At 42.4% G+C, this 26,127-nt stretch overlaps 1 protein-coding gene and 1 pseudogene across 4 annotated transcripts in view; one reads left to right on the forward strand and one right to left on the reverse strand.

The window, feature by feature from the left end:
* Positions 1 to 26,127, reverse strand: part of cdin1 (CDAN1 interacting nuclease 1) — a 183,463-nt gene that overhangs the window by 56,618 nt on the left and 100,718 nt on the right. For all 4 annotated transcript variants that reach the window (XM_038785920.1, XM_038785939.1, XM_038785948.1 and 1 more), the window contains 2 exons: positions 18,780 to 18,847; positions 11,320 to 11,385 (listed from right to left, as the gene is read on the reverse strand). In XM_038785920.1, coding sequence (XP_038641848.1) covers positions 11,320 to 11,385; positions 18,780 to 18,847 — 134 coding nt within the window. The remainder of the gene's footprint in view (positions 1 to 11,319; positions 11,386 to 18,779; positions 18,848 to 26,127) is intronic.
* Positions 927 to 6,445, forward strand: LOC119962475 (annotated as a pseudogene).

Consider the following 26,127-nt stretch of genomic DNA (forward strand, 5'->3'; position numbering starts at 1 on the left):
TTTGGTGTGGGGTTTTGGGGGGGGGGGGCATGTAGCTTGTGGCGTTCCTACGCATCTGCTACCCTTGCTCTCCATTGTGGTAGAAGTCACAGGTATGGAAGAATTATTAGAATATGCGACTGAATTAAGGCAAGGAAGCTAATGGTATAGGTAGAGCTGAGGAAAGTGGTGGCAAGCCAAAGCAGTGCATCATCAGCTTACTTGTGAAAGGTCACCCTATGCCGGTAGATGTCATCATTTGGAAGCAGCATGCAGACGAAAAAGAGGCCAAGGATAGACTTTTGTGGGGATACCGGAGATGATTGCAGAGAGGGCAGAAGATAACATTTTTAAGGATACACTGGCTATGCCTAGAAAGACAGTAATAGGACTGTGCAATACCAATCACATGGAGGAGGATAGGATGGTCAACTGTATTGAACATTAAGAAAAGGTCGAGGAAGAAAGGTTACAATTATAAATAATAATTCAAAAATTACAATCAAAAATCCACACACCATTCTGACTTGGAACAATTTCACTGTTCCTAAACTGTCAACCGGGTCAAAACCCTGGAACGCCCTTCCCAACAGTACCGTGGGTGCACCTAACCTCATGGACTGCAGCATTTCAAGAGGTTAGCTCACTACCACTTTCTAAGAGAAATTAGGGACAGGCAATAAATGCTGGGCCCAGCCAGCCACACCCACATCCTATGAAATAATTGAAAAAAGATAAAGGACCTAATTAATGACTTTAGCTAGGATTTCCAGTGGTGCACAAAAGGAAGAATTTGAAAATTGTGTGCAGGAGCAATGAGTATGCAGCTGGGATGTGATGACAGGCCTGAGGAGCTCAAGAGAGAAAAGGGAGGCAGGAGAGGAAAGATGGGTTGAGAGAGTCTTTTTCAGCAAAGTGATTATAACAATTTTGAAGGGTGAGGGAAGATGGTTGATGAAAATAAACTGCTCATGATTTATCCAGCATGGCCATCAAGATGGAAGTTATACGATCAAGAGTTGAAAGAGGAGCAAATTGAGGTAACAGGACATAAGCCTCATGGATGATACAAACTTGGAGGGAGCAAGCGACTGCAAACAAGTGGAGTTCTGAGTTAGTACTGGTGGGAAACTAGGTGGAAGGGGGAAATGGCATTTATCTAATGCAATAGCTATGGTCTGCTGACCAGTCTGACATGCCGTGTTTCTAGCATTAATTTATAATTTAAGCAAGATATTTAATTTTAAAAATGTATGCACATAATTTTAATACCTTTAGTAGCAAAAAAAATCAGCAATTTATAGATCGTCATTTGGTAGTACAGAATAATGCTGAAAAAATATTTTAATCAATGCCATTAGTCTTGTACTAATCAGGATATTCGCAAGAATACAGTGCAAGGGAAATCAACAAATTTATACTGCATGATAAGTATCAATGCTGAGTTTTATCACACTGCATTAAATCGCTAAGGAAGAATTTTGGCAGAGCTTTGGTTCGAAATACTGTGCCTGGTTTTGGGCAGCGCACATTCGGAATGATATGCCAAGCCTTGGAAGGTGATGATTAGTTCAATAATTGTAGTAATGACATGCCTACGGTCAGGTCCTCGCCTCATATCTCCATTCCTCATAGTCTTCTGATTTCCTCTTCGTTTGCAAGAGCTTCCCATTTTCAATTTCAATAAGCAATGACACTCACGAAAGGAATACATGTGGTAGTTCCCCACTAATTCCTTATGTGCACTTAAAGGAAACACAAGTCGTCTTCCCAAAGGATGCTCCACCTGCAAAGTCCTTGCTCCTTGAGGTTCTAGTTCTTCTACCATTCTAGTTCGAAATCCGCTGGTTCCGTAGTTGGCCAGGGCTCGTAACCTCGAGCATGGGACTCTTAAAAGGAGGAACGAGCACTGTCCAAGGTATCAAATGGCTCTGCTACCCTCAGCCGAATAATACTTGGGATAAAGCACGTTGACCAAGGTGGCTGGATATATATAGTTTATGATCACTGAAAATGAGGAAGTTAATGGTGTTTAAAGCAAAAAAGAAAATTAGGATAACAATTTTTCTTCCTGATAAGAAAATCCAGAGCAAGAATGACAATTTTAAAATTAGGACTAAATAAATAAGTTTCATTTATAGAATGCTTTTCACAACCTCAGTGTCCAAAAATGCTTTAGAACAAAGTACTTTTGAAGTGTATCACAGTTGTAACATAGGAAAACACAACTACTAATTTTCCAGTTGAAAACCAATCCAGTAAAGTTTCTGCAAACAGTTGGTTACTCAAATGCAGGGTACAATTCTTTATGATTTCTGAGGCAAACTGAGGTGAAAGCAGGATACTGGGATTATAAAGATCTGCCATGGTTAAGAAACTAGCAGAGCAGAAACTAATGCTCCCAGCAGCAAAAAGCAAGTTTCTAATCTAGTACTACACTATAGGGTGTCAGGAGGGTCACGGAGCGATTGGTCGAGGGAGAAGTGCCCAACGGCCATGACTGGCTTTTAAGAATGGCGGTGGTGGACAGTCTGTGACTGGTTGCGGTGTCCGGGAAAGCATGGCGGTTCGAGACTGGGCTGTGCACTGGTCACCGTGCACGGGGCTAGGGTAACAGGTGGGTGCGCGATGCCAACGGTGGTGGCCCCAATTTGGAGCTCCGCTCTGGTGCTCACCCTCTGCACCCTGATCAGCTCGTCCCCTGCCACCGATTGACAGTATGTGACCTCCATGGCCAAGCTGCTCATCATCCGGCACAACATCCACTTACGCTGCCACGATGTAAAGTACGGGTTGGGAAGTGGTCTGCAGTCTGTGATTGGGGTGGATGCATCTGACGACAGTAACAGTTATTGGACAGCGAGGGGGAAGCCAGGCCAGATTTGTCAGCGAGGAATACCGATCAAATGTGGCCAATGAATGTGGCTGACATGTCAACACTGGAAGAAACGTACACAGTCATCACCTTTGTCACCACTCTCTGGAAACCAAGAGGCAAGTGCTTTTGGTGAGAATGGAGATGACTTTGATATTCGGATAGTGCAATGCGGTGCAACCAGTTGGGAGCGAGATGATGAAGTACACTTCCAGCTTGCAGGCACCTAGGTCTTTCTAATGATAACTGCAACATAGTCATCCAATTGGAGGCCAACTTGAGGCAAATGCAACATTCAGTCCCAATGCCAACAACTACTCGACTAATGGAGGGTGTCTTTATCAAACCCAGTGTCGAGCCATTGAAACAGGATGAGCTGTACCTTTATTTTAATAAGATTATGTGCCGGGAAGTAAGGAGGCCAGTAAGAAATATTGTGACACTGTGTGTGTTTGACAAGTTATGTCATCTCGCAAGTAAAAACAAGATTGAACTTTTTTCTATACTTGTTCAAATTTCTAAAGAAATGGTAATATATTTAAAATGAAGATTGTGTGTAAATGTAAGGATGTGTATGTTCAACTGAAATTGCTTTAATTATCAGTAGTAAAAAGTCATAAACTTTGAATAATCAGGTATTGGAAATAAAGTTTCAAGTAAAAAAAGGATGCAGCCTCGACTGGCTTTTAAGTTGAGAATGCGGCCTCGACTAGCCTTTAAATAGAAACTATGGAGCCTTTCATCCAGAAGCAGCGGCAGAGAGAAGGTCACGTGATTTGGGCACAAAATCACAGAAGAGAGATTCCTCCATTTTGTACTTGCCAGCAAGCAGGCAACAGGACTGTGTGAAGAACTGAAGATGGATTACTTTGTAATAAAGAAGAATGGGCCAGAGATATAAACAAACTAGGATCTCACAACTAAATATGGTGGAAAGTGCTTCTCAGGAGTCCATGGCAGAAGAAAGCAGTGGTGTGATCAGTACACAGAGCTCCGCAGTCTCTGGTGAACACGCCATTAAAAAGAAACTGAAATCGGGAACAAAGCAGTATAAAGATGATTTCTTGAGGTATGGCTTCAATTGTGCCAATGCAAATCAAGATGGGAAGCCCATGTGTGCTATGTGCAGGCAAGTACTGGCAAATGAAAGTTTAAAACTCTCAAAACTTCAAAGGCATTGGAAGACGATGCATGGTGAGTTTGAGGGCAACCCTCTTCATTATTTTCAAAGGATGCTTAAATCATCAGCTGAAGCCCTTAGCAGAAATGTAACATTGAAAGACAAAGCAAGTGAGATTGTGAAGACCAAGCAGGCTCCTCTGGCGAGGGTCGACTGGCGTGGGCCCCAAGGGTTGGCCCACGCCAGATGGCAAAGGTGCATCCCGGGAATAAAAATTTGGAAAACATTGCTATACTATACAGTGCCAGGCACTCGTATTAATAGCAGCCTTAAAGGAAGAGGGCATGAAGATGAAACACCAGGAGGATGTGGTTCCCTTTTTGGGTTAAAGCAAAATAACCTTCCAATATCTTTCGCCTCATAGATAAAGAGTAAACAAAGCATAAAACATCTCCTCATAAATTCTCCAATAACAGACAGATAAAAGATAGATGCAGTCAAATTCCCTTTTCAGTAGTTCTCTTAAAACTATAAAAGATCTGAGTAACACATCTATTACCTTGCCCTGTAATCAAAGAGCAAACATTTTACACTTTTAGGCCAACTTTTCAGTAGCAAGGCTACAGGGCAATATAATGCCATTAACTCAATGAACAGATAACTGAGAGATTCCCTTTTCTCCTCCCATTCTCCACACAATCCGATCCCATCAGTTGAATTAGATATGGATTGTTCAAACAAGGATGTGACACAGTCACAACGAGCCAAATGGTCCCGTCCTGTACTGTTCTACAGCCTTTCCAAGTTCGTGCAAGTAATTTTTATTAATTGCTTCCTTTTGTTATGATGGTCAACAGCAATTTCCAATTAATTTTCTTCCTGGCTACCATTGTCTTTCATACAAACAGTAGCGAATTCACCTTCATCTTAAATCATTAAATCCAGCAAATACTCCCTGATTGGCATTTATTTTTCCTATCCCATCCTAACATTTTGCATGACTCATATACCCACCTATTATCTTTAATTAATTTTATTTGTTAAGCCATTATATATACACTTCCTCATCTAGCAGATCAACCTTCAAGCTAGAATACCTCGTTCCTTATATTCCTCATATAAACACTTGAGCTGATCATTGTATAATGATTCCAGCTTCTAGGTTCCTGCTTATTGATTTTTTTTCTCCTAATTTCTTAATGCCTCACCTCCCTCGTCATGAATGCGTCCACCATCCCATTATTTGATTTCCATCATTCTCCATTTAATACCTCACCTCTTCTGCCTTGACAAACTACACCACTAATAGTTGCAATATTTCCCAATTGTATTACACAAGCTCTAGTTAGCTCTATCTTCACATATAGTCAATACCTTTGTTGGAATAAAGTTAGACTTCTCCTAAATTCTTTATGCAATGAACAAAGGCACTATTATTTAGCTTTGTCCTACCACTTTGCCATTCCAAGTGAGCAAGTTACCATCCTCAATATTATAACTATTTTCTTAACTCCTTTATAAAAAGGGAACCAGGAAGGGTGCAAGTTCAATTCCTTGGGCTGGATTCCGAGAACCACCAGAGGCGTGAACCAGTTGGTGGATGATGAAAATACGAGAACTGGCAGGTTTCTTGTTACCGGATGAAGGGCAACTCCAAGAACCTGCCCAATCCATTAAGTGTAAGTAAGATACTCAATGAAAGCCCGTTGCGGTCCACGTCAAGATTTTGAGGGTGTGCAGCTTCTACAACAGGGCAGGAATACAACAATTGCATGAAGGCAGATACACAGTAGGGCCAGTTATGGCCGCCAACAAATTACATGGATGCATAAAAGAGAGCACTATTCCAAAGGACACTTGGCCAGTGGCACATGGGTGCCATTGGATCAGTGGTCAGTAGGGGTTTAGACAACGCCATAGGTCATCAGCGTTCTGGTATCAGGGGGCCATAAGAGGCAAGGCATCCAGTGACAACTGGGATGTTGCCGGAGCATGACAAAGACAGTAACTGGGATCACAACTCAGATTTTGTATCCGGTACAGATCTTGGTGGCATCTCACAAATGGCTGTAGAGCATTGCATTTCACAATGCACTGATATTCTATTTGTTTGAACTGAACTGTATATTCAATTCCAGAGAGATGGGGCCTCGCACGCAGAGGTGCAAGTTTTGCCTCCACCACTGGATTCTCCCAGGTGAAGAGCATCATTGACTGCAACTATGTAACCATCAAGGAACTGACTGAGGTGTCCAATGAGATTCATCAACAGGGCTGTTCATGCTCACAGCTGACATGACACTTTCATTCTCTGCCAGTTCAAACTGCCACAGCTCATCATTCCACGATCAAAACTCTGGTGGATGGATTCCCAGCGACAAGAGATAAGACATGGCTTCTCACTCCTCCACGAGAGTCTAAGACAGAGGCCCAGAAGTGATATAACTGAAGTAAGTTGCTCATTTGGATAACCATTGAGCAGGCCTTTAGTTTTCTGAAGATGCGGATCCACTAGTTGGACTGATGGGGTGGTGCCCTGCAGACACTCCTGCAAGTGTCTTAGAGGGAGCGCGGGGGCCAGGGAGGGAGCGCGGGGGCCAGGGAGGGAGCGCGGGGGCCAGGGAGCGGGGGCCAGGGAGCGAGCACGGGGGCCAGGGAGTGAGCACGGGGGCCAGTAAGCGAGCGCAGGGGCCAGTGAGCGAGCGCAGGGGCCAGTGAGCGAGCGCGAGGGCCAGGGAGCGATCACGGGGGCCAGTGAGCAAGCGCGAGGGCCAGGGAGCGAGCGCGGGGGCCAGAGCACGAGTCCGAGGGCCAAAGCACGAGCATCACCAGGTGGCGAGTTCTTCCTCCCATTTTTTCCTTGTTTCATCCAGTGGGGTGTGTCCTTTCTAAAAGTCGTCCATACAGGTTCCCGCAGTTACCCTTCTCTAGACTGTCCTAGTCCAGTAACCCGTAACATTTTGTCTCTCGGGGTCCTTGGGTACGGTGTTGTCTTCTTGCAGAGAAATGTTTGATCTGCAAATGTCGGAGTTCTTTCCCGTTCGGCAGTCCCATGTCTCAGTCAGAGTCTCTAAGGTCGCTGTGCTGTCTCCTGTGTAAAAGTTCCTAACCGTTAGTGTCCCCCATCCGTTCTCCACCTCATAAAGGTGGCATCGAGCATGGCCGGTGGGAACTTTTGGTTGCCGCAGATGAGGGCCATGGTGGATGCCTCGGTCAGTCCAAAGTGCTGCCTCAATTAGTTCCAGGTTCTCAGGGTTGCTACCACTACTGGGATGTTGAATGTTTCGTTGGTGGGGATGGGAGTGCTGCTGTTGTGAGGGCCTGGAGGGTAGGGCCGTTTCTGTACAGAAGGACTCCTCAATCCTCACCCATTCGATGTTTGGTTCCTTCACCCATCCCCTCACTCTCTCGGCCGTGGCTACCCAGTATTGCAAGTTGGGGAGAGCAAGACCCCCTCTTCTCCTCCTCTTCTCTCCCCCACCCCCCCCACCACCATGTTTTTCCTTTGTAGTGTTTTGGGGATTCTTGGATTTCTGCCACACCACACAAATGCCATAATCATTCTGTCTACTGCCTGGAAAAAGGCCTTGAGGATGTAGATCATTATGGATCTAAACAGGAAGAGGAACCTGAGCAGTACGTTCATCAAGATTGTCTGCATCCTCCCTGCCAGGGAAAGCGGGAGTGCATCTCATCTTATTAGGTCCTTTTATACTTCCTCTGCCAGACTGGTCAGGTTCCACTTGTGGATCCGTGTCCAGTCGTGTGCTATCTGGACCCCAGGTAGCAAAATTTGTTTTGGGCTATTTTAAATGGTAGATCCTCCAGCTCATCCCCTCCCCCTCTCGGAGAAGGTCATCAGCATACAGTGAGACTCTGTGCTCTCTGTCTCCTCTTCGGATTCCCTTCCAGCCTCTCGCAGGGCGATTGGCAGTGGCTCAATTGCCAGAACAAGTGAGGGGACAGTGGGCATCCCTGCCCATTGCCTCTGGTCAGCTGCAAGTATTCAGAGCTGGTGGTATTGGTCCGAATGCTCTCCTTGGGGGCGTTGTACAGGAGTTTCAGCCATGAGGTGAACCCTGTCCCGAGCCCAAACCGCTCTTCAATGAGGTACTGCCACTAGATTCTGTTGAAGGCCTTCTTTGTGTCCAGGGAGACAATCACCTCAGGTGTTCTCTCACTGGATGGAGTCAGCATCACATTGAGCAGCTGTCTGATGTTATGTTACACATAACAAAGCTTGTCTGGTCTTCTGTGACGACCTCTGGTACCCAGCTCTCCAGTCACTTGGCCAGGATATTTGCAAGTATTTTCGCATCCACATTGAGCAGCGAAATGGATATGTGTGATCTGCATTCCATGGATCTTTGTCTTTCTTGGGTATCAGCGATATGGTGGCCTGCGTTAATGTTGGCGGCAGGGTGACCCTCGCTAGTGAGTCTGCGAACATCTCCCGCAGGTGCGGGGCGAGTGCTGGAGGTCCTGGCGCCTTCCACGCCTGCATGGAGTTTTTACTCTCCATGACCTCTTCCAGTTCTAGCAGTGTTTCCCACTCTCTCTGTCTGTCATCCCCACAACTGACACGTCCAGTCCGTCAAGGAAACGTTTCATCCCAGTCTCTGACGGGTCTCCTAACCTGCACATTTTTGGACTGTGGGAGCACCCGGAAGAAACCCACCCATACACGGGGAGAACGTGCAGACTCCGCACACACAGTGATCCAAACCGGGAATCGAACCTGCGACCCTGGAGCTGTGAAGCAATTACGCTAACCACTTTGCTACCGTGCTGCCCACTTAAAAATAATCAAGTGAGCTGAAGACATTCTTTAGCTTGTAGAGAAAGAGATCATTACACATCTGATTGCTTTGAATACAGCTCTCCAACACTGAAAACGAAACCAAAAACAGAGCCACAAAGCAGCTTTACAGCTCAAAACGAAAGTGAAAGACAGCCCAGCTCCACCCAAATACTGACATCACTGCAGCTATTTGATAAACACCCATTTCTTAAAGGTAGATCTACCCGACAATGACTAATGGAAAAATAGCACCCCTGACATTGCAGCACATTAAAAAAGGAGGACATTCAACTCCTTGAGCCTGGTTCACCACCATTCAATTAGATTGTGGCTGTTTTGCATCTTAACTCCCTCCATTCTGTATATATAAGACCTATACGGTGCTCAAATCTGAACTGTGTTTGAACCACAAAATTCTGGGCCTTCAAAGTCATGGAATTTTCAGCTACTTTAAAAGAAGGATGGAGCAGTAACTAATGGCATATCTTGGTGCTAAGGCCAGGTCTAAGCAGGAATATACACACCAATGACGATATATGAGATGTCAATCAATTCAGCCACATGAAAGCCACTTAATGCGCTTAGGTATCAATGACAAATGCATAGAGTTGCAATTTTAAAGTACTTCAACAATGAACGCATAGAAAAGGTCAGGAAATTCTATCATTTCTGTGCATCTATTAGAAATATGCTTTTGTGAATAAGAATGATAAATGTGGTCAAAAGTAACTTGAAAAAATAGTTTGAGCTATTTGATTGTTCTCAGTTGCTGTTGGTTTAATGTTGCTGGGTTTGAAATGTTGCTCGTTCTGGTGAGTGTGCTTTACACTCAATTGGCTCTGTTTTATTACCTTGCTCTAGAGTCACCAGGTATCTTTATGATACCACCACGAGGTTCAAGTGCTGATCAATAACTCGGTACACCAATTAGTAAGGTTCAAATCAAAACACGTTTATTATATACACAGTTAATCGCTACTCATGCATAAACACTACAAAACTAGACTATCTCTACCACTACAGGCCAATACTTATCTTTGGAAAAGAACCCACTGGGTCAGGGAACAATGGCCTCTTGTTCAATCCTGGGGCTGCGGGCTTCTAACTGGTACGGGCTAAGGGTCAGGAGCGCCTATCTCGTAGCGTGCGTTGACTGGACACTTACTTGTCGGTGTAGCTGTTAGCCAGGCCTCTCCTTCTCACGGTCAAGAGTTCTTCCAAGCTGCTAAGATGCTCTGCTGGGAGGGCCGGCTAAGAGAGCGAATTGAACTTGGGACCTGTCTTTTATAGGCCCCAGGGGCTTCGCGCCCTTTTGGGCGGACCCCGTTCCTGCCTCCAACTGATTGGACCATGTACCAATCGATCGGTTTGAATTCCCCAATACTGGGGCTGTTCCCTGATCGCTGGGTGTTCCTTGGGGCTCGTTAGCCTCTTTTGTCTTGGACTCCTGCTGGCGCCGAGGAGTCTGACCTGTTATTGAGTATCTCAAATGTAGCTAATTGTTCCCTGGGATCGCTCATCAATATGCAGATTACTGCTGGTTTCAGTGCTGTCTGCTTTCTGCGAGTCGAATATGCAGGAAAACTTTGCAAACTGCTTGCTTCTCTGAGCCTGTCCATTTTTCCCTGCGTTCTTTGCGAATCTCCATTTTAAACTAGGGAAGTGGCCAAACCAGGTGGCTACAGAAAGCAAAAGGAGTGATTTTACCATACGATTCTGTGGTGCCTGTTCACTTGCTTTGCCAATAAACATTTGGCATTTATATTCTAGCTGAATTAAGCTGGTCGATATTATTAATCTGATTGTAATGATTTTCCTGCCTTACGAACACTTAGAAGACCATGTTTGAGATGAGACACTTTATTAATGTTCACCACATGTAGGGCATGATAAATATATTAGCTGGCATTCTCCGGCTGTTGGGAATTTCTGTTCCCACCAGCAGCGTACCCCGGTCCGGGGGTTTCCTGACGGTGTGGGGTGGTTTCAATGGGAAATCCCATTGACAAGCGGCGAGAGTAGAGAATCCCACCGCCAGCGAATGGCGCACCGCCAAGAAACACATGGCTGGGTGCCATAGAATACAGGCCATTTTACACACATACATATATATGTATCAGAAACCAAATAAGGACATTTGAAGGATATAACCTCCTGTTCATGAAGGAAAATGCTAATTTGATAAAGATCGCACAGCAGTTGGGAAAGAACGCACAGCAGTTGTTCAAGAAATAGAAAATAATTTAAAGAACTCTCCTGGCTAAAAGGCTGAAAATATGCACAGGGCAGAGAAAGGCACCTCATACAATGGGATCAGCAGCAATGTAACTATAATAATTATGGTGGGGGACAGGATCAGGGAAACTATGGGTAAAGAGGATAGGAAAGGAGGTTAGATTGCCAGCAGCTAAAAGTGTCAAAGCTTCATAGTGGTTTCACCCATAGAATCTGCTAACTTACCAGGTGTGTGTATAGAGTGCAACAAATGGAAAATGTACATACTTCATAATCGTGCAATCAATTAGTTATCCAGCAGAGACTTACCAACTGGTACCTCTAAAATTATGTCAGGAGTTTTGTCATAGCCCTTAGCACGCAATTGATCTTCATCTGCACAAGAAAGACAAAGAGAAGTTGAAATGAATGTAGCAGAGGATTAATGAATGTTCTCATTTCTATGTAATTCTATGTAATGCAATTTCTATGTAATTAGTTTATATGTAAAACATCAAAAACAAAGTTACATCAGGTTATAAACAAAATGCCCGCACAATAGCCATGGCTCTTTTACCATTTAATGAAGAACTAAAATGAAAATATTTACCCTGATACTAATGATTTATTAAATATCCAAAGTAACCCATGCAAGCAAATCATTGTGTGGAATCTAGGCAGTACTTTTTTGGAAAATAAAAACAAGTGAACATTGACATTGGTTACTTCCTGCCTTTTCAAGCACGAGTAATTTTCTCACAAGTTTGAAAGAGAGAGTCAGGCATGTTACAAACACTCACCTCCAAAGGAACCTGCCTGATTTTCCTTGTATTCAAATGAAAGGAAAAGAAAATAGGTTGGGTTCTTTTACAGGCATATATACTCAGACCTGGACAATTTTCCAATATTCACAATGCCCCAAAAAATCCAGTGAACCTGGATGCAGACAGAAAAATTGTCCTCATCAACCCTTGGGTGATAATCAAATCAAATATATATTATATAATTCCTGAAGGTTCCTTTGAAGAATTGGATGGGGTAAAAGGGAAAACTCAGATTCCCTAATGTCCAGCATCACATAACAAAACACTTCCTTGGACTGAGTCAAACAGGAATTTAAAAGTGAGGATGCTGCCTTTTTACAAAATATTAGCTTCCATATTTAATTGAAACTACAGAATCTTACCCATCGATGTACTGTTTAAATATAAAAATGTCTGTAACCCTGACAATTGTCAGCATGCTCTGCTCTTGTCCAGTCAGTAAAGCGTCCTTGACTCTTAAGTGGCTTGCTGTTATTATTTCTGAAACACCTGATTTCTCCATTACATTTTGGGTGACCTGGTCATTCAATTCCAGACATGCCTTTCTGTCTTCACCCAACCTAAACTAATAGCTAAAACAAGTAACAGAGAAGGTTGTGTGGTCTCTCTTAACACCTACTGGGCTGTTGACATTGCGGTACAGCCTCCTCTCCTTTTCACATCACCTCTGATTAAAATTAATGGCCCATTCTACTGCTGGGTAGCCAATTTCCAATCCATTTATCAGCAGAGGACAGTACTTTCATGGCCAATGTTCGGAAACTCTGACAGTTTTGCTGTTGTGCCTCATGAGAAAATTCCAAGGTCATCACAATTTCAGGTCCAAATAAATTATATGCCTTTAATGTAACTATTTCTGGGATTTTATTTGGTGGATAATTAGTATTTTCCATTATGGCATTGTTCCCAATGTACATGAAAATTGCAAAAAAACAAGTTCATCTACTGAAGTTCACTGTTTTAAACGATTTGCACCTTGGACGAGAGGTTATTATTATGATGTAAAAATACCATTAAAAGCGTTTCCTCCAATGCTTTATTTATGTAAAAATAATCTTTTCATTGTGAGGCCCAAAGAGTTCAATCTGAAAACATACTTTACCATGTTATAAAGTTATTTCATGCATGATAGTGAATCTTACACTTCTCTTTCACTATAAAAATAACACCAGTTTTCTATTTTTGCTTAAATTGCCACATTGAACACAAGCCTTTCTCCATGGTCTGGCTTATTGACATATTCCACATACATTTTGTAGTTTTAAGATGACTGTAACTTAAAGAATTATAATATTCAGAAAGAATATTTGAACAGTTAATGAAATATTCATCCATTAGTATGAGAACGTACACATCAGACTTGCAAAGCATCATTGACGCAAAAGCGTCTGTTCTACCTGACTAGCTCAAATAACCATTTAACGTAATCATGTTGATTCACTCAAACATAATATTACTAATTTTGTACCTTCCATAAACATTCTCTCACATTTGCTGGGCTTGACATTACATTATCGAGCGTGTTCACACATAAGAATGCAAGAAACAAATTGGAAAAGAGGAAGGAACTACAGGTGAGCTTTATCCGGCTTTTTAGCAGAAAGGCGGTGCGCCAATTGAGGCGAGCAAGGGGTGCAGTTTGTTGGCGGGTCAGCTCCGGAGGGAGGCTGTGGCAAGGAAAATTGTCCAGGTGCGGGACAGGGCAGGGAAGTTGGTGGTAGCTCCAGATGAGATTAACAAGTTCTTTAAGGAATTCTAGGAGAGGCTGTACAGGTCAGAGCCACCTGGGGGATGCCGGAAGATGCAGGAATTTCTAGATGGGCAGATTACGCGAGGTTAGGGGAGGGGGACAGGGCTACATTGGAAGGGGCAACAGTGGAGCAGGAGAGAAAAGGTACGATTAGTAGGAGGCAATCGGGGAAGTTGGCAGGGCCGGATGGGTTTCCGGTGCAAATAATTCAAGGATAAGCTGGTACCGCTGATGGTGGGGATGTTTGAGGAGGCGATAGGGAAAGGGGTGTTATCACAAACTTTGGGGCAGACATTGATTTCCCTGTTGCTTAAAAGAGATAAGGATCCAACGGAGTGTGGGTCGTATAGACACGAATCACTTTTAAACATGGGCGTATAGATATTGGCGAAGTTACTGGCAGGGAGGCTGGAGGAGTGCCTCTCGAAGGTGATAGTGAAGATCAGACGGGATTTGTGAGAGGGAGGCAGCTCTTTTTGAACACTAGGAGGGTATTGAATGTGGTTATGGCATCGGCGGAGGGGAAGGAAACAGAGGTGGGTGTGGCCTTGGACGACGAGAAAGCGTTTGACCAGGTAGAATGGGGGTACTTCATGGCATTTCTGGAACGGTTTGGGATTGGATCAAAATTTGTGGACTGGGTAAAGCTACTGTATAAGGAGCCAAGGGCGAGTGTCCGCATAAATAGCATCGGAATATTTTTCTCTCCACCGTGGGACTAGGCAGGGATGTCCCATGTCCCCCCTGTTGTTTGCACTCGCGATTGAGCTGTTGGCCATCGTGTTAAGTTCAAGGGTATGGAAAGAGATAGTGCGGGGGGATAGAGCATAGGGTGTGCTTGTATGCCGACAACTTGTTGTTATACATGTCGGAACCGAGCGTGTCAATAGAGGGAATACTGGAGCTGCTTCTGGAGTTTGGGTCTTTCTTGAGGTACAAAATGAACGTGTTGCCACGATTTCTGTTTATTTTCCAATGTCTGCCAATTTTCCTGTCAAAGGCTTTTTAAAAAAAAAGAGAGATTGAAGGGATGATTACCTCGTTCACATGGGGAGGGAAGGTGGCCAGAATTAGAAAGGTGCTGCTACAGAGAGTAAGGCAGGGAAGGGGTTTGGGTCTTCCGAACCTGATGTATTATTACTGGGCGGCAAATGTGAAGAAGGTACGGAGCTGGGTCAGAGGGGTTGACTCCCAGTGGGTCAGAAAGGAGGAGAGTTTGTGCAGGGGATCGGGATTGAAGGAACTAGCAACAGCACCGCTCCCAATGGCCCCAGGGAAATACTCAGGGAGTCCGGTAGTAATAGCTTTGTTGAGAATTGAAGGAGCTGGAAGCGAAGTATGGGCTGGAGCAGATGGAAATATTTAGATACAAGCAGGTTCGAGATTTTGCCAGAAAGAAAATACAGAGTTTTCCAATAGAGCCGATCTCCACACTGCTGGAGAAGATGACGACGACAAGGGGACTGGAGAAGAGGGTAGTGTCGGCGGTTTACGGGGGTATTTTGGAAGAGGAGAAGGCACCGCTGGATTTGATCAAAGCAAAGTGGGAGGAAGAGTTGGCTGAGGGTATGGAGGTGCTCCGGAGGGTGAACGCCTCCATCTTGTGTGCGAGGTTGGGAGTGATACAGCTGAAGGTGGTATAATATAGCACACCTCACAAGGGCGAGGATGATCCAGCTCTTTAAGGGGGTAGTAGAAGATATGTGTAAGTGTTGCGGGGGTGGGGGGGGGGGGGGGGGGGGGGGGGGGAAGCGCAAACTACGTTCATATGATTTGGTCCTGTCCAAAGCTGGAGGTTTACTGGAAGGAGGTTTTTAGGGTAAACTCCAAAATGGTGCATGTGAAACTGGACCCGGGCCCTCGGGAGGCCAAATTCGGTGGTGTCAGACCAGCTGGGTCTGTCAATTCATGGGCAATAGTCATTGTGCACTTTTCATGAAATGGATTACATCGAACATGGGGGAGGGGGGGTGATGGTGGTGGTGGTGGAGACTAACTGTATGTGTTAATGGTGACTATGATGATCCCGGATTCCTTTTTGTTATCACGTGGGATGCTGTTTGTGGGGTTTGGGGAGAGGATGGGATTATTGATATTTTGTTATTGATATGGGGATTGACATTGCATTGTTTATCGTTGGTGGGTGTAAATTTGTGAGAAAATGTGAAAAAGGGGAAAATAAAAATAATTTTAAAACAAGAACGCAAGAAACAGGAACAGGAGATGACAATACAGCCCATTGAGCCTGCTCTGCCTTTCAATATATGGCTGATCCAGGGCTTCAACGCCACGTTCACGCCTGCTCAATTCCCTACAAGACAGACATGCTCACCACCTCAGCCTTAAATGTATTCAATGATGGCACTCCACAACCCAACACCGAATTGTATGATCACATAACTTGCCGTTTAACAATAGTAATCCTTTCTAATCTGAACTAATTTTTAAAAACTCATTCTCTGGATATGAGTATCACTGGCTGGGCCAAAGTTTATTGCCCACCCCTAATTACCCTTCAAGTGAATGGCTTGCTGGGCCATTTCAGAGGTCAGAGGGCACATAAGTCAGCCATATTCCTGTGGATCCGGAGTCACATGCCAGCCAGACCAGGTAAGGATGGCAGATTTCCTTCCCTATAGGACATTAGTTAACCAGATGGAATTTTACGATAATCGACATTCATCATTAGACCTTGTATTCCAGATTTCTTTTGAATTCATATTTCACCATGGTGGGATTCAAACCCAGGTCCCCAGAGCATTGCCCTGGGTCTCTGGATTATTAGTTCAGTGCCAACACCACCATGCCACTGCCTTCCCAACATGATCTTAGAGACAGGTCCTGACATGTGCCTCACCAATCTTTCAGTCGGCAGACTGAAGTTAATTTAGAGAGACAAGGCCGGATATCAATCATTTGTTTTACAGAGACAGCAAGTGAATGGACATAGTAAAAGTTGGAATCCAAACTTATTACTTCACTTAACTTCAGACTATTCTTCTTGAACAAGTACAATAATAAACCATGCCATCTACTCAGGATAATAAACCATGCTACCTACTCAGGATTACCAGCCAAACACTTTCTTTTGGCCAATTAAAACAAGCCAAGTCATATGTAGATTTGATTGGCACCATAACACTTGATTGCCACAATCAACTATGTGGACCTCTTCTTTGCCGTCTCCCAACAACCACCCATTTTTATTGGCGGAGCAGACTTTAGGGGCTCAGTGGCCTATTCCTTCTCCTAATGCCCATGTTGCTCTGTTTGCAGGAAATAACCATACTGTCCCTCTGACTTCTTCCTGTTCCCATGATTCACCAGTATCCCTGCCAATTAAATGAGTTACCACCTCCCAACTAGAGTGAAATCTCTGGAGTTACCTCATTCTGAGTCAAATGAACAGATCATCCCAATGATACTTGCAAGAAACTCAAGATGAGATAACGAATTAACTATTGTTTACAGCTACTGAGTAGCACATCTTCAATATCTGGCCTATTAACAAGTACACCCTTCATTGTCTCTGTGGCTATGGAAATAATTGAACAGAATTTCAATTTTAAAAAAATACTTAAATGTAACCCGTTTCCAAATTTTACCTGAGGGATAAATGGTCAAAAAATTCAATAAGTGGCGTGCAGGTAGGACGGAGTTTATAAACCAATAAACCAGCAGCAAATTACCATGAAGCAAAAACTAGCACAAACCTATGCAAATCCCTCATGTGTTTTTATCCAAAGCTACCAAAAAGGAACTAACTGCCAAATAAACAAAATCAAGTCACTAAAATTGCTTCACAGCATTTTGACTATTTTTGAGAAAAGGGAATTAATAACTGAACATCACTAAAAACTTACTAAGAAAACTATTCATTTAATGTTAAATGCCAACAGGAAGTTCCCAGCATTCAAGTCTGCCCTGCCCTATCTGCTAGGGGGATGGAATTGTGCTTCAATCTCAAAGGGTTGGAAATGTATCAAAAACATTGGGTTCTCGGGGTTTCCAACTATGAATTCTGTGTGAGTGACTGACAGACAGAGACCGAGTATAAAATATGTAGATAAAGGGAGTTGCAGTTCCCAACCTGCTCCTTTGGAACTACAACACCATGCTCTTTGAAAATTAGACCATATACTGAGATGTGAATGGGCCACTAACCACCAAGGTATCCGCAAGCTGTCCAATCTTCCCCACTCCTAATGCTCAATTAACCAAGTGCTCGAACTAATCCTTGTGCTAAGTATCTGTGCCCAGAGATTGGGTTTGCTCGTGCTGAATGTACAGTATTGCTTCACTGTTCTGAACCACAGAAGGTGCACATACCTGCAAATGCAACATAGCCTGTGCTGTGTCATAACCCAAGAAAATATGTAAAGTATGCTCAATTTAATGTAAAATGTACCAACAATCAGGATAAAATAGAGTATTGGAGCTTCAGGAATGTGCCGGACGAGGACAGATAAGAAGTTGAATGGCTATTCGATATGTTGCACACAAGAGACCGAAAAGATTTTTTTTTCTGTCTGCTGTGATAATTTACGGTCAAAGATGGGCAAGAATAAACTGCAATTCTACAGTAAAAGACAACTTAAATTTGACTCAGATACATTATATTTGTGCTTCAAGCGACAACACAGATGTTTATTTTAGTGGAGAGAAAATAAAACTCCAGAATTAATTATCTACTTCAAGACTTCCAATAGATATAAAGAACTGAAAACTGCTTTCTACAAGTATTTCTAAAGTTATTATGCAATTTTCCACCCTAAAATTGACCAAATAACCTTTAGTTTATCTTCGTTGTGCAATATCTTCTACACATCAGATATTTGCTTCCTCCAACTCCTTTCTTTGATATGTAAACCACCTCTTAAGTATGTTTCCCTGTGCTACATTTTAAGTCTCTGAAGGCAAGGATCATATATATATATATATATAATCTCTGGATAGCGGAAGTATTAACAGAAGCAGATATTAAAAAGGTATTTTCCAACTACTTATTCCATAAAATATTAATTACAAGGTTGTACGTGTACTGTATATGAGTATTAGGTATCTGATTTCCTGTCGAGTCCTAAATCAATATAAGATAACATGCACAGCATCAATCATTGCAGCTTTTCTTTCAGCCCTGCAGATACAATGCACATATTGCAGTTTCCCTTCAAGTAAACAGCTGTGAAATAAATTGTTTACAATCAAATTCTTACCTAAAAAAGACAGTTTTTTTCTTTGCAATTTTTCACGAAGCAGAATTTCATGCTCCTGTCCAATAGCACTGCAGGAAGTTAAGGAAGGGATGATGTTGATACACAAGAATGCAACAATGGTTCTTTAGAATATGTTGCCTTATAATAGTCAATACTTTTAACTACACATTGCATTGGGAGAACAATAAGAACATTAGTGCTGAATATAATCAGCCTAAATTAATCCCTGATGGTCCTTGCAAAGCACTTTGCACTGAATAAAGTTGGTTAATATTTTGTGAAATGAGAAACATTAATTTCAATAATTCTGCCAAATAGATCACATATTGGAGCTATATACTTTGTTCAACATTACCTTAATCAGAATCCATTAAAAAAAATCAAAATAACCCGTTCAACAAATAAGTTCTACAAAGAACAAAATCAATATAATTATTTCAAACTGCATTTTAAATTTGCCCAAGAAAATTCACTGTTCAACAGGTCAGTGTACAGCGTATCATGGTAGTGAAGCAGGTTGTTTAAGAGGATCTGGATTTAAGCTTGCATGTTAGCCAATCCAGGCCAGGTTATTTGATGGACTATCATCATGATCTCATAGCCTCAAGGCTGAAGGGCTTATATTGGCTAGGGAATCGATTTCTGATTTATCATCTTAGGTGCTATGTATGTCCCTAAAACACCAGTAACAGCACAATGTTATTTATTCTTTATAGAGGAGTTTGGAATATTTCGGAAAGATACAAGGCACTACATAAATTCAGGTTCTTTAATATTTTGTCTCATGGTCCATATGGAATTTGTGTCAACTTCTGAATGAAATCAGGATCTAGCTTGTCCATGATAACTCTAAGCTGACAAGCCCACTGGCACTCTCTTGTTTAGGTGCAGGTGAAGAACGCCACTTGGGCGCGGTGGAAATTAACCATCAATGCTTACAGACACTATGTCCCAGCACAAGTAATTGCCTTCAAGTGGGCTGAAACAATGAGATATAATGGGAAGGAAAGAACAAAATAAATAAAAGCACACCAAAATACCACAGACACTCCTTAAATATTAAGCTGATGCATTTAAAAATCTGCATGGCCCATGCGGAATAACACGTTTAAATGCCCTCAGCAACTTCCCAGATATAACCTAATATTTCTGAAAAATCAGTCTCCTGCCAATTACGCTGAAGCTAAGTTATTTTTTGTTGCAGTTTCACATATGTATAGATAGTTATATTTAAAATCAATACACAATCCTTTGCAAGATATTATCTTTGCAAAACTTAACTTGAAATTGATTTGTTTAAATCATCTGATCTACTAAAGCTACAGCATTCTTAATATTAAAAAGGTTTGACAGTCTTCATTAACTAAGGTACCTGAATACCAAATTTGTACACCAGTAACATTTTGTAATTTAAAAAAGAAATACTCTGCAAAGAGTGCAGTTTCTTTTGAACACCTTCTGCTAATAACATATCTATTAAACATACATCTTCAGGTGGACTGTAAAAATTTTCCAATTGGTTGTTGTTTTGCTGGAATATCAATGGGCGCCACTCCAATAGAAATTCCAATGTTAATTTCACTCGATGCAATGCTTATTTATCCGTTACATCACTAAGTGGTATTTTTCCTTATCTCAAATTATTCCAAATGCTTTGAGAAAAAAAGATCAGCTGCTACATTTATTTCTCAGTGACTGAAATTTCTCATGAACAATGTAAGTTATAAACTAGAAAAAAAGTCAATTGAACTATTTTTTGACTCAACCGTTTCAGAAATAAAATTGGAAAGAGGCAAAGTAAAAGCATATAACCTTCTGTAATTTATCATAGATGAAACAAAATGTAGTGTGCAAAGCTGAAAGATCACTGTGATGATGATTGCATTTAAAAAGGTGCCCTTTTATAAAATTAACAAGATTATTTTGACCACCCATTTCTATTTTGTTTATTTCTTAATTATTGTTCAAAACTGTGAATTCTGACAATGTCACTGGGGTAGCAGCTGAGAATTTACTGGTGGACATAAGTAAGGAAACGAAACCGATATCGGAGTTGATAGCACTGGGAGGCTTGAGCTGTGTGTTATGTCAATTCAATTACCTTACATCACTGTTAAATTGTTCTCACTCCTTCAAAATGTTACTAGCATTCATTGTTTATATCATTTTTAAAAATTGGCCAATAGAAAAATGACAAAGTATCCTGATGGCAGAGGACTTAACTTACAACAAAAACTTGGAACACATAACAGCATCATCCATTTTGCACACAACATTTCTGCTTCAATGCTGAACATCAACATCAAATCGAATTCACTCTACTAATCCACGTGAATGATATACTGTATTGTGGGAGATATTAGGCATGCCATAAACGTAGCTGTGGAAATGCAACTGGTAATCAGCATGCTAGCTAAAAGTAACCATGTATTGATGTTGACTGGTTATTAAATGTTCATCATGTTTTTTTTAAAGAATAAACTGTCAATAGCTGATCAACAACAAACATGTTGCTATCATGAAAGGACTTTAGCAGGGGGTATTACTAACACCACTAGACAGGATCAAGTATATTGTTCCCGACCCATCAATCAACGCAGATCACTTTGCACTCTTGTATCAATGCACAACATCAAAATATATTTCCCCAACATCCCTTCGCTTGGAGGCCACAATAAAGAATTATTCCCACAAACGTTCCTTATGTAATAAAAGGAACACAATAAATATAACCAGTTAGTCTGGATTTACACTGATGTTTGTTGATGTTCTGTCTTGGGACAAAGTATCCCTTTGAATGAAAAAACTGCTCAACCCTCTCAATTCAGTGACATGGGAAGGAAGGAATAATCACTCCATCAGAAATAGGTCAAAATCAGGAGCAAAACATGAACAGCTGTTACTTGTATATTCTAGTAGGACACGGCTGCTGTGATTTCAGTGATGCCCAAAATACTCCATATAAAATGTTTTGATAGAAAAACCTTAAAATAGGCTACATTGAAGTTGAGTAGAGTGACTAAGCCATACAGAGTCAGGGATAAAACCTGCCACTTGGGTTCATGAAGACCACAACTGTTTTAAAGTATGTCATACAAAGAAGAGTGTCAATGCGCAATAATCTCAGACGGTGCAACCCTGTCCTGGTGCAAAAACATCCGATACAAACGCAAGAGATCGATGTTTCGTGAAGTCTAATTTAGATAATTATAATCTTAAATAGATGATTAAATTAGTTAAACAAATTTAATGCATACACTAGATTTACTGGATTCTGTAATCACAAATACTGACATACGATTCACATAAAGTTGCAAACCTTCTGATCAGATATCATGCAAAAGTTGTACTACTCTAATTTATGTCCAAAAATTACTCTTGTACAGCTGAACACTGCCAATAAAAATGTCACCAAGCAACTCAGGATGAGCTTTTGTAATAAACACTCGCTGGTAGACAGCAGAATATTACAGAATTAGAAATATTTGATAGGAACAGGGCAAACATTAAATCAGAAGGATCTGATAACATTGAATCACTCTGGTTTCAAGTAGAGTTCATAATATTAGTAGGACTAGTTGATCAAAATACCTCCTGTATTTTATGTGCACACAAGAAAGAGATCACAAAAGAACTGTTATTTATAAAACTTGAGCTCAAGCAAACACTGCTACAAGATTATAGTATAATACAGCGCAGAACAGGTCCTTCGGCCCATCGAGTCTGCACCGATGCACGAAAAATACCCAACCTGACTACCTTAGGGCAGTACGGTAGCAGTTTCTTCACAGCTCCGGGTCCCAGGTACGATTCCCGGCTTGGGTCACTGTCTGTGCAGAGTCTGCACGTTCTCCCCGTGTCTGCATGAGTTTCTTCCCTGTGCTCTGGTTTCATCCCACAGTCCAAAGATGTCCAGGTTAGGTGGAATGGCCATGCTAAGTTGCCCCTTGGTGTCCAAAAAGGTGGGGTGGGGTTATTGGGATAGGGTGGAGGTGTGGGCTTGGGTAGGGTGCTCTTTCCAAGGGTCGGGGCAGACTTGATGGGCCGAATAGCCTCCTTCTGCACTGTAAATTCTATGATTTTAATCTCATATGCCAGCACTTGACCCAAGTCCTTGAATGTTATGACATGGCCAAGTGCTCATCCAAGTACATTTTAAACGATGTGAGGCAATCCACTTCTACCACACTCTCTGGCAGGGCATTCCAGAACGTCAACTCCCTCTGGGTAAAAAAGATTTTCCTCAAATACCCCCCTAAACCTCCTGCCCTTCACCTTGAACTTGTGTCCCCTCTAACTAACCCTTCAACTAAGGAGAACAGCTGCTCTTTATTCACCCTGTCCATGCCCCTCAATTTGTACACCTCAAATCAGGTCTGTCTTCTCTGCTCCAGCAAAAGCAACCCAAGCCTATCCAACCTCTCTTCATAACTTAAATGTTCCAGCACAGGCAACATCATGGTGAATCAACTCTGGACCCCTTTCAATGCAATCACATCCTTCCGAAATTGTGGCAACCAACAGCACTAGCAAACTTGCCAGCAAGGATGTTAGTTCCACTCTGGTTCAGATGTAGACCATCCCATTTGTACAGGCCCCACTTTCCCAGAAACGTTCCAATGGTCCAGGAATCTAAAACTCTCCCTTCTGCACCAACTCTTAAGCCACGCATTCATCTGCGCTATTCTCCTACATTTATACTTGCTAGCACATGGAGCTGGGAGTAATCCAGATCTTAGAATCTTCCACTTTTTCCCTCCAAGACCTTGGCGCTGTCAGAATGTATGGTCAACATCAAGTCATAGACTGGTCAACACTTTTCTGTATCTAAATAATAATATAATAATCTTTAATGTCACAAGTAGGCTTATATTAACACTGCAATCAAGTTACTGTGAAAAGCCCCTAGTTGCCACATTCCGGCGCCTGTTCGGGAAAACAGATAGAATTCAGAATGCCCAAATTACCTAAAACCACGTCTTTCGGGACTTGTGGGAGGAAACCGGAGCACCCGGAGGAACCCCACGCAGACACAGGGAGAACGTGCAGACTCCACACAGGCAGTGACCCAAGCCGGGAATCTAACCTGGGACCCTGGAACTGTGAAGCAACAGTGCTACCCACTGTGCTACTGTGCACCCATATCAGGAGGTGGGAAACCATCCTTTTCATTCCCACCCATAAACTCTCCTCCCTTGCCAATGACACCAACCCCTCAAAAGTCAATTGCTAGGGTTTAACCAGGTTGTCCAAAAACATGAAATTCTGTACAAAGCAGAATTACAATTCACATCTATTAGTCATCAAGATCACATTCTTCCAACTTTGCAATATTGCTCGCCTCCATCACTGCTGAGACTCTTACCCATGCTTCTGTCCATTTTGATCCTGACAGCCCTTCCATCTTCCATAAACATAACTGCCCAAATCTCGTCCAACATCAAGTCCTGTTTATCTACTGACTGCCATTTCCAATCTTGATTTCCTATTCTCAATCTTCCGAATTAAAATTATATACTTATCTTCATCTTCCTTAATGGATTTGGCCCAGCTTATGTCAGCAAACTCCCTCAGCCCTGTACATCATCCTGCATCCTCCAATTCAGGCTCTCTTTTCCCCAGCAATCGTGGCAGAGCTTCTATCTGCCTGAATCCAACTCTTTGGCACTGTTTTGCGGAAGCTATGTCTCTTCGCCATTAAGAGCTTTTTTTGAAGCCTACTGTTTCACTCAAGCTTTCGCGTAACTGATTATAAATGTCCCACCATCATTTATCCCATGCTGCTTTATCTATTTTCTGTACCTCCACACTCCAAAAAAAAACCATTCTCCACATTGATTGTATTAAAAAAAAACTCAAGTGGTTTAATTAATTTTTAGAATAAAAAAAATTCAGTCAGTACCTACCAACTTAAAAAAAATAAAGAAACTACACTTTTATAACACCTTAATTATCCTATGGCTTAAAGTGCTCCAAGTCCAAAATATTTGATCAAATACACTGTGTGCATTGTGTTTCAGGGGAATGTCGCAGTCCTTTTGTACACAGCATGGTACCACAGTAGTTGGGTGCAGCTCTAACAACACTCAAGACGTTGACACTATCCAGGACAAAGCAGCCCGCTTGATTGGCACCTCATCTACAAACAGTCATTCCCTCCAAGACCGACACACACCAGTAGTATATCATCTACAAGATGCACTGCAGGAACACACCAAGGCTCCTTAGGCAGTATCTTCTAAACCCATGACCACTATCATGTAGAAGGACAAAGGCAGCAGTCACATGGGAACACTACCATCTGTAAATTCCCCTCGAAGTAACTCACCACCCTGACTTGTAAATATATTGTTATTCCCTCACTGCTGCTGGGTCAAAATCCTGGAACTCCCTCCCTAACTGTGGTGCACCTACACCACATGGATTGCAGAAGTTCAAAAAGGCAGCTCATCATCACCTTCTTAAGGGCAATTAGGGATGGACAATAAATGCTGGCCTGGCTAGCAACACCCTCATCCTGTAAATGAATAGAAAAATCGAAGACAGCAAGTTTTGTAAATACTGGCAATAAGATTGGAAGAACTGCCTCGCTCAACTTTAAAGATGGCAGGTGGTGCCTCTGTTTAACATCTTATCTGAGAATGCAGCACTGCCTCAACCCTGCACTGAAATGTCAACCTGGATAGTATTCAAGACACTGAAGCAAGCCTTGAATGCACAACCTTCTGACTCTGAAATCAGTGCTACCACTGAGTCAACGCTGAAACCATGGGGATATTATAGCATTGGGTCTTTTTCAGGATGGTAGCCGGTGACTAGTAGTGTGCCTCAGGGGTCTGTGCTGGGACCACAACTTTTCACAATATGCATAAATTTTTTTTTTTTAAATTTAGAGTACCCAATTCATTTTTTCTAATTAGCATGACCAATCCACCTACCCTGCACATCTTTTGAGTTGTGAGGGTGAAACCCACGCAAACACGGGGAGAAGGTGCAAACTCCACACGGACAGTGACCCAGAGCCGGGATCGAACCCGGGATCTTGCCGCCATGAGGCTGTAGGGCTAACCCACTGCGCCTCCGTGCTGCCCTACAATATGCATAAATGATCTGGAAAAAGAAACTGAAGGCACTGTTGCTAAGTTTGCAGATGATACAAAGGTCTGTAGAGGGACAGGTAGTATTGAGGAAGCAAGGGGGCTGCAGAGGGATTTGGACAAGCTAGGAGAGTGGGCAATGAAGTGGCAAATGGAATACAGTGTGGAAAGTGTGAGGTTATGCACTTTGGAAGAAGGAATTTAGGCAAAGACTATTTTCTAAATGGGGAAATGCTTAGGAAATCAGAAGC

The sequence above is a fragment of the Scyliorhinus canicula genome, chromosome 2 (assembly GCF_902713615.1).
Source record: "Scyliorhinus canicula chromosome 2, sScyCan1.1, whole genome shotgun sequence".
Taxonomy (NCBI): domain Eukaryota; kingdom Metazoa; phylum Chordata; class Chondrichthyes; order Carcharhiniformes; family Scyliorhinidae; genus Scyliorhinus; species Scyliorhinus canicula.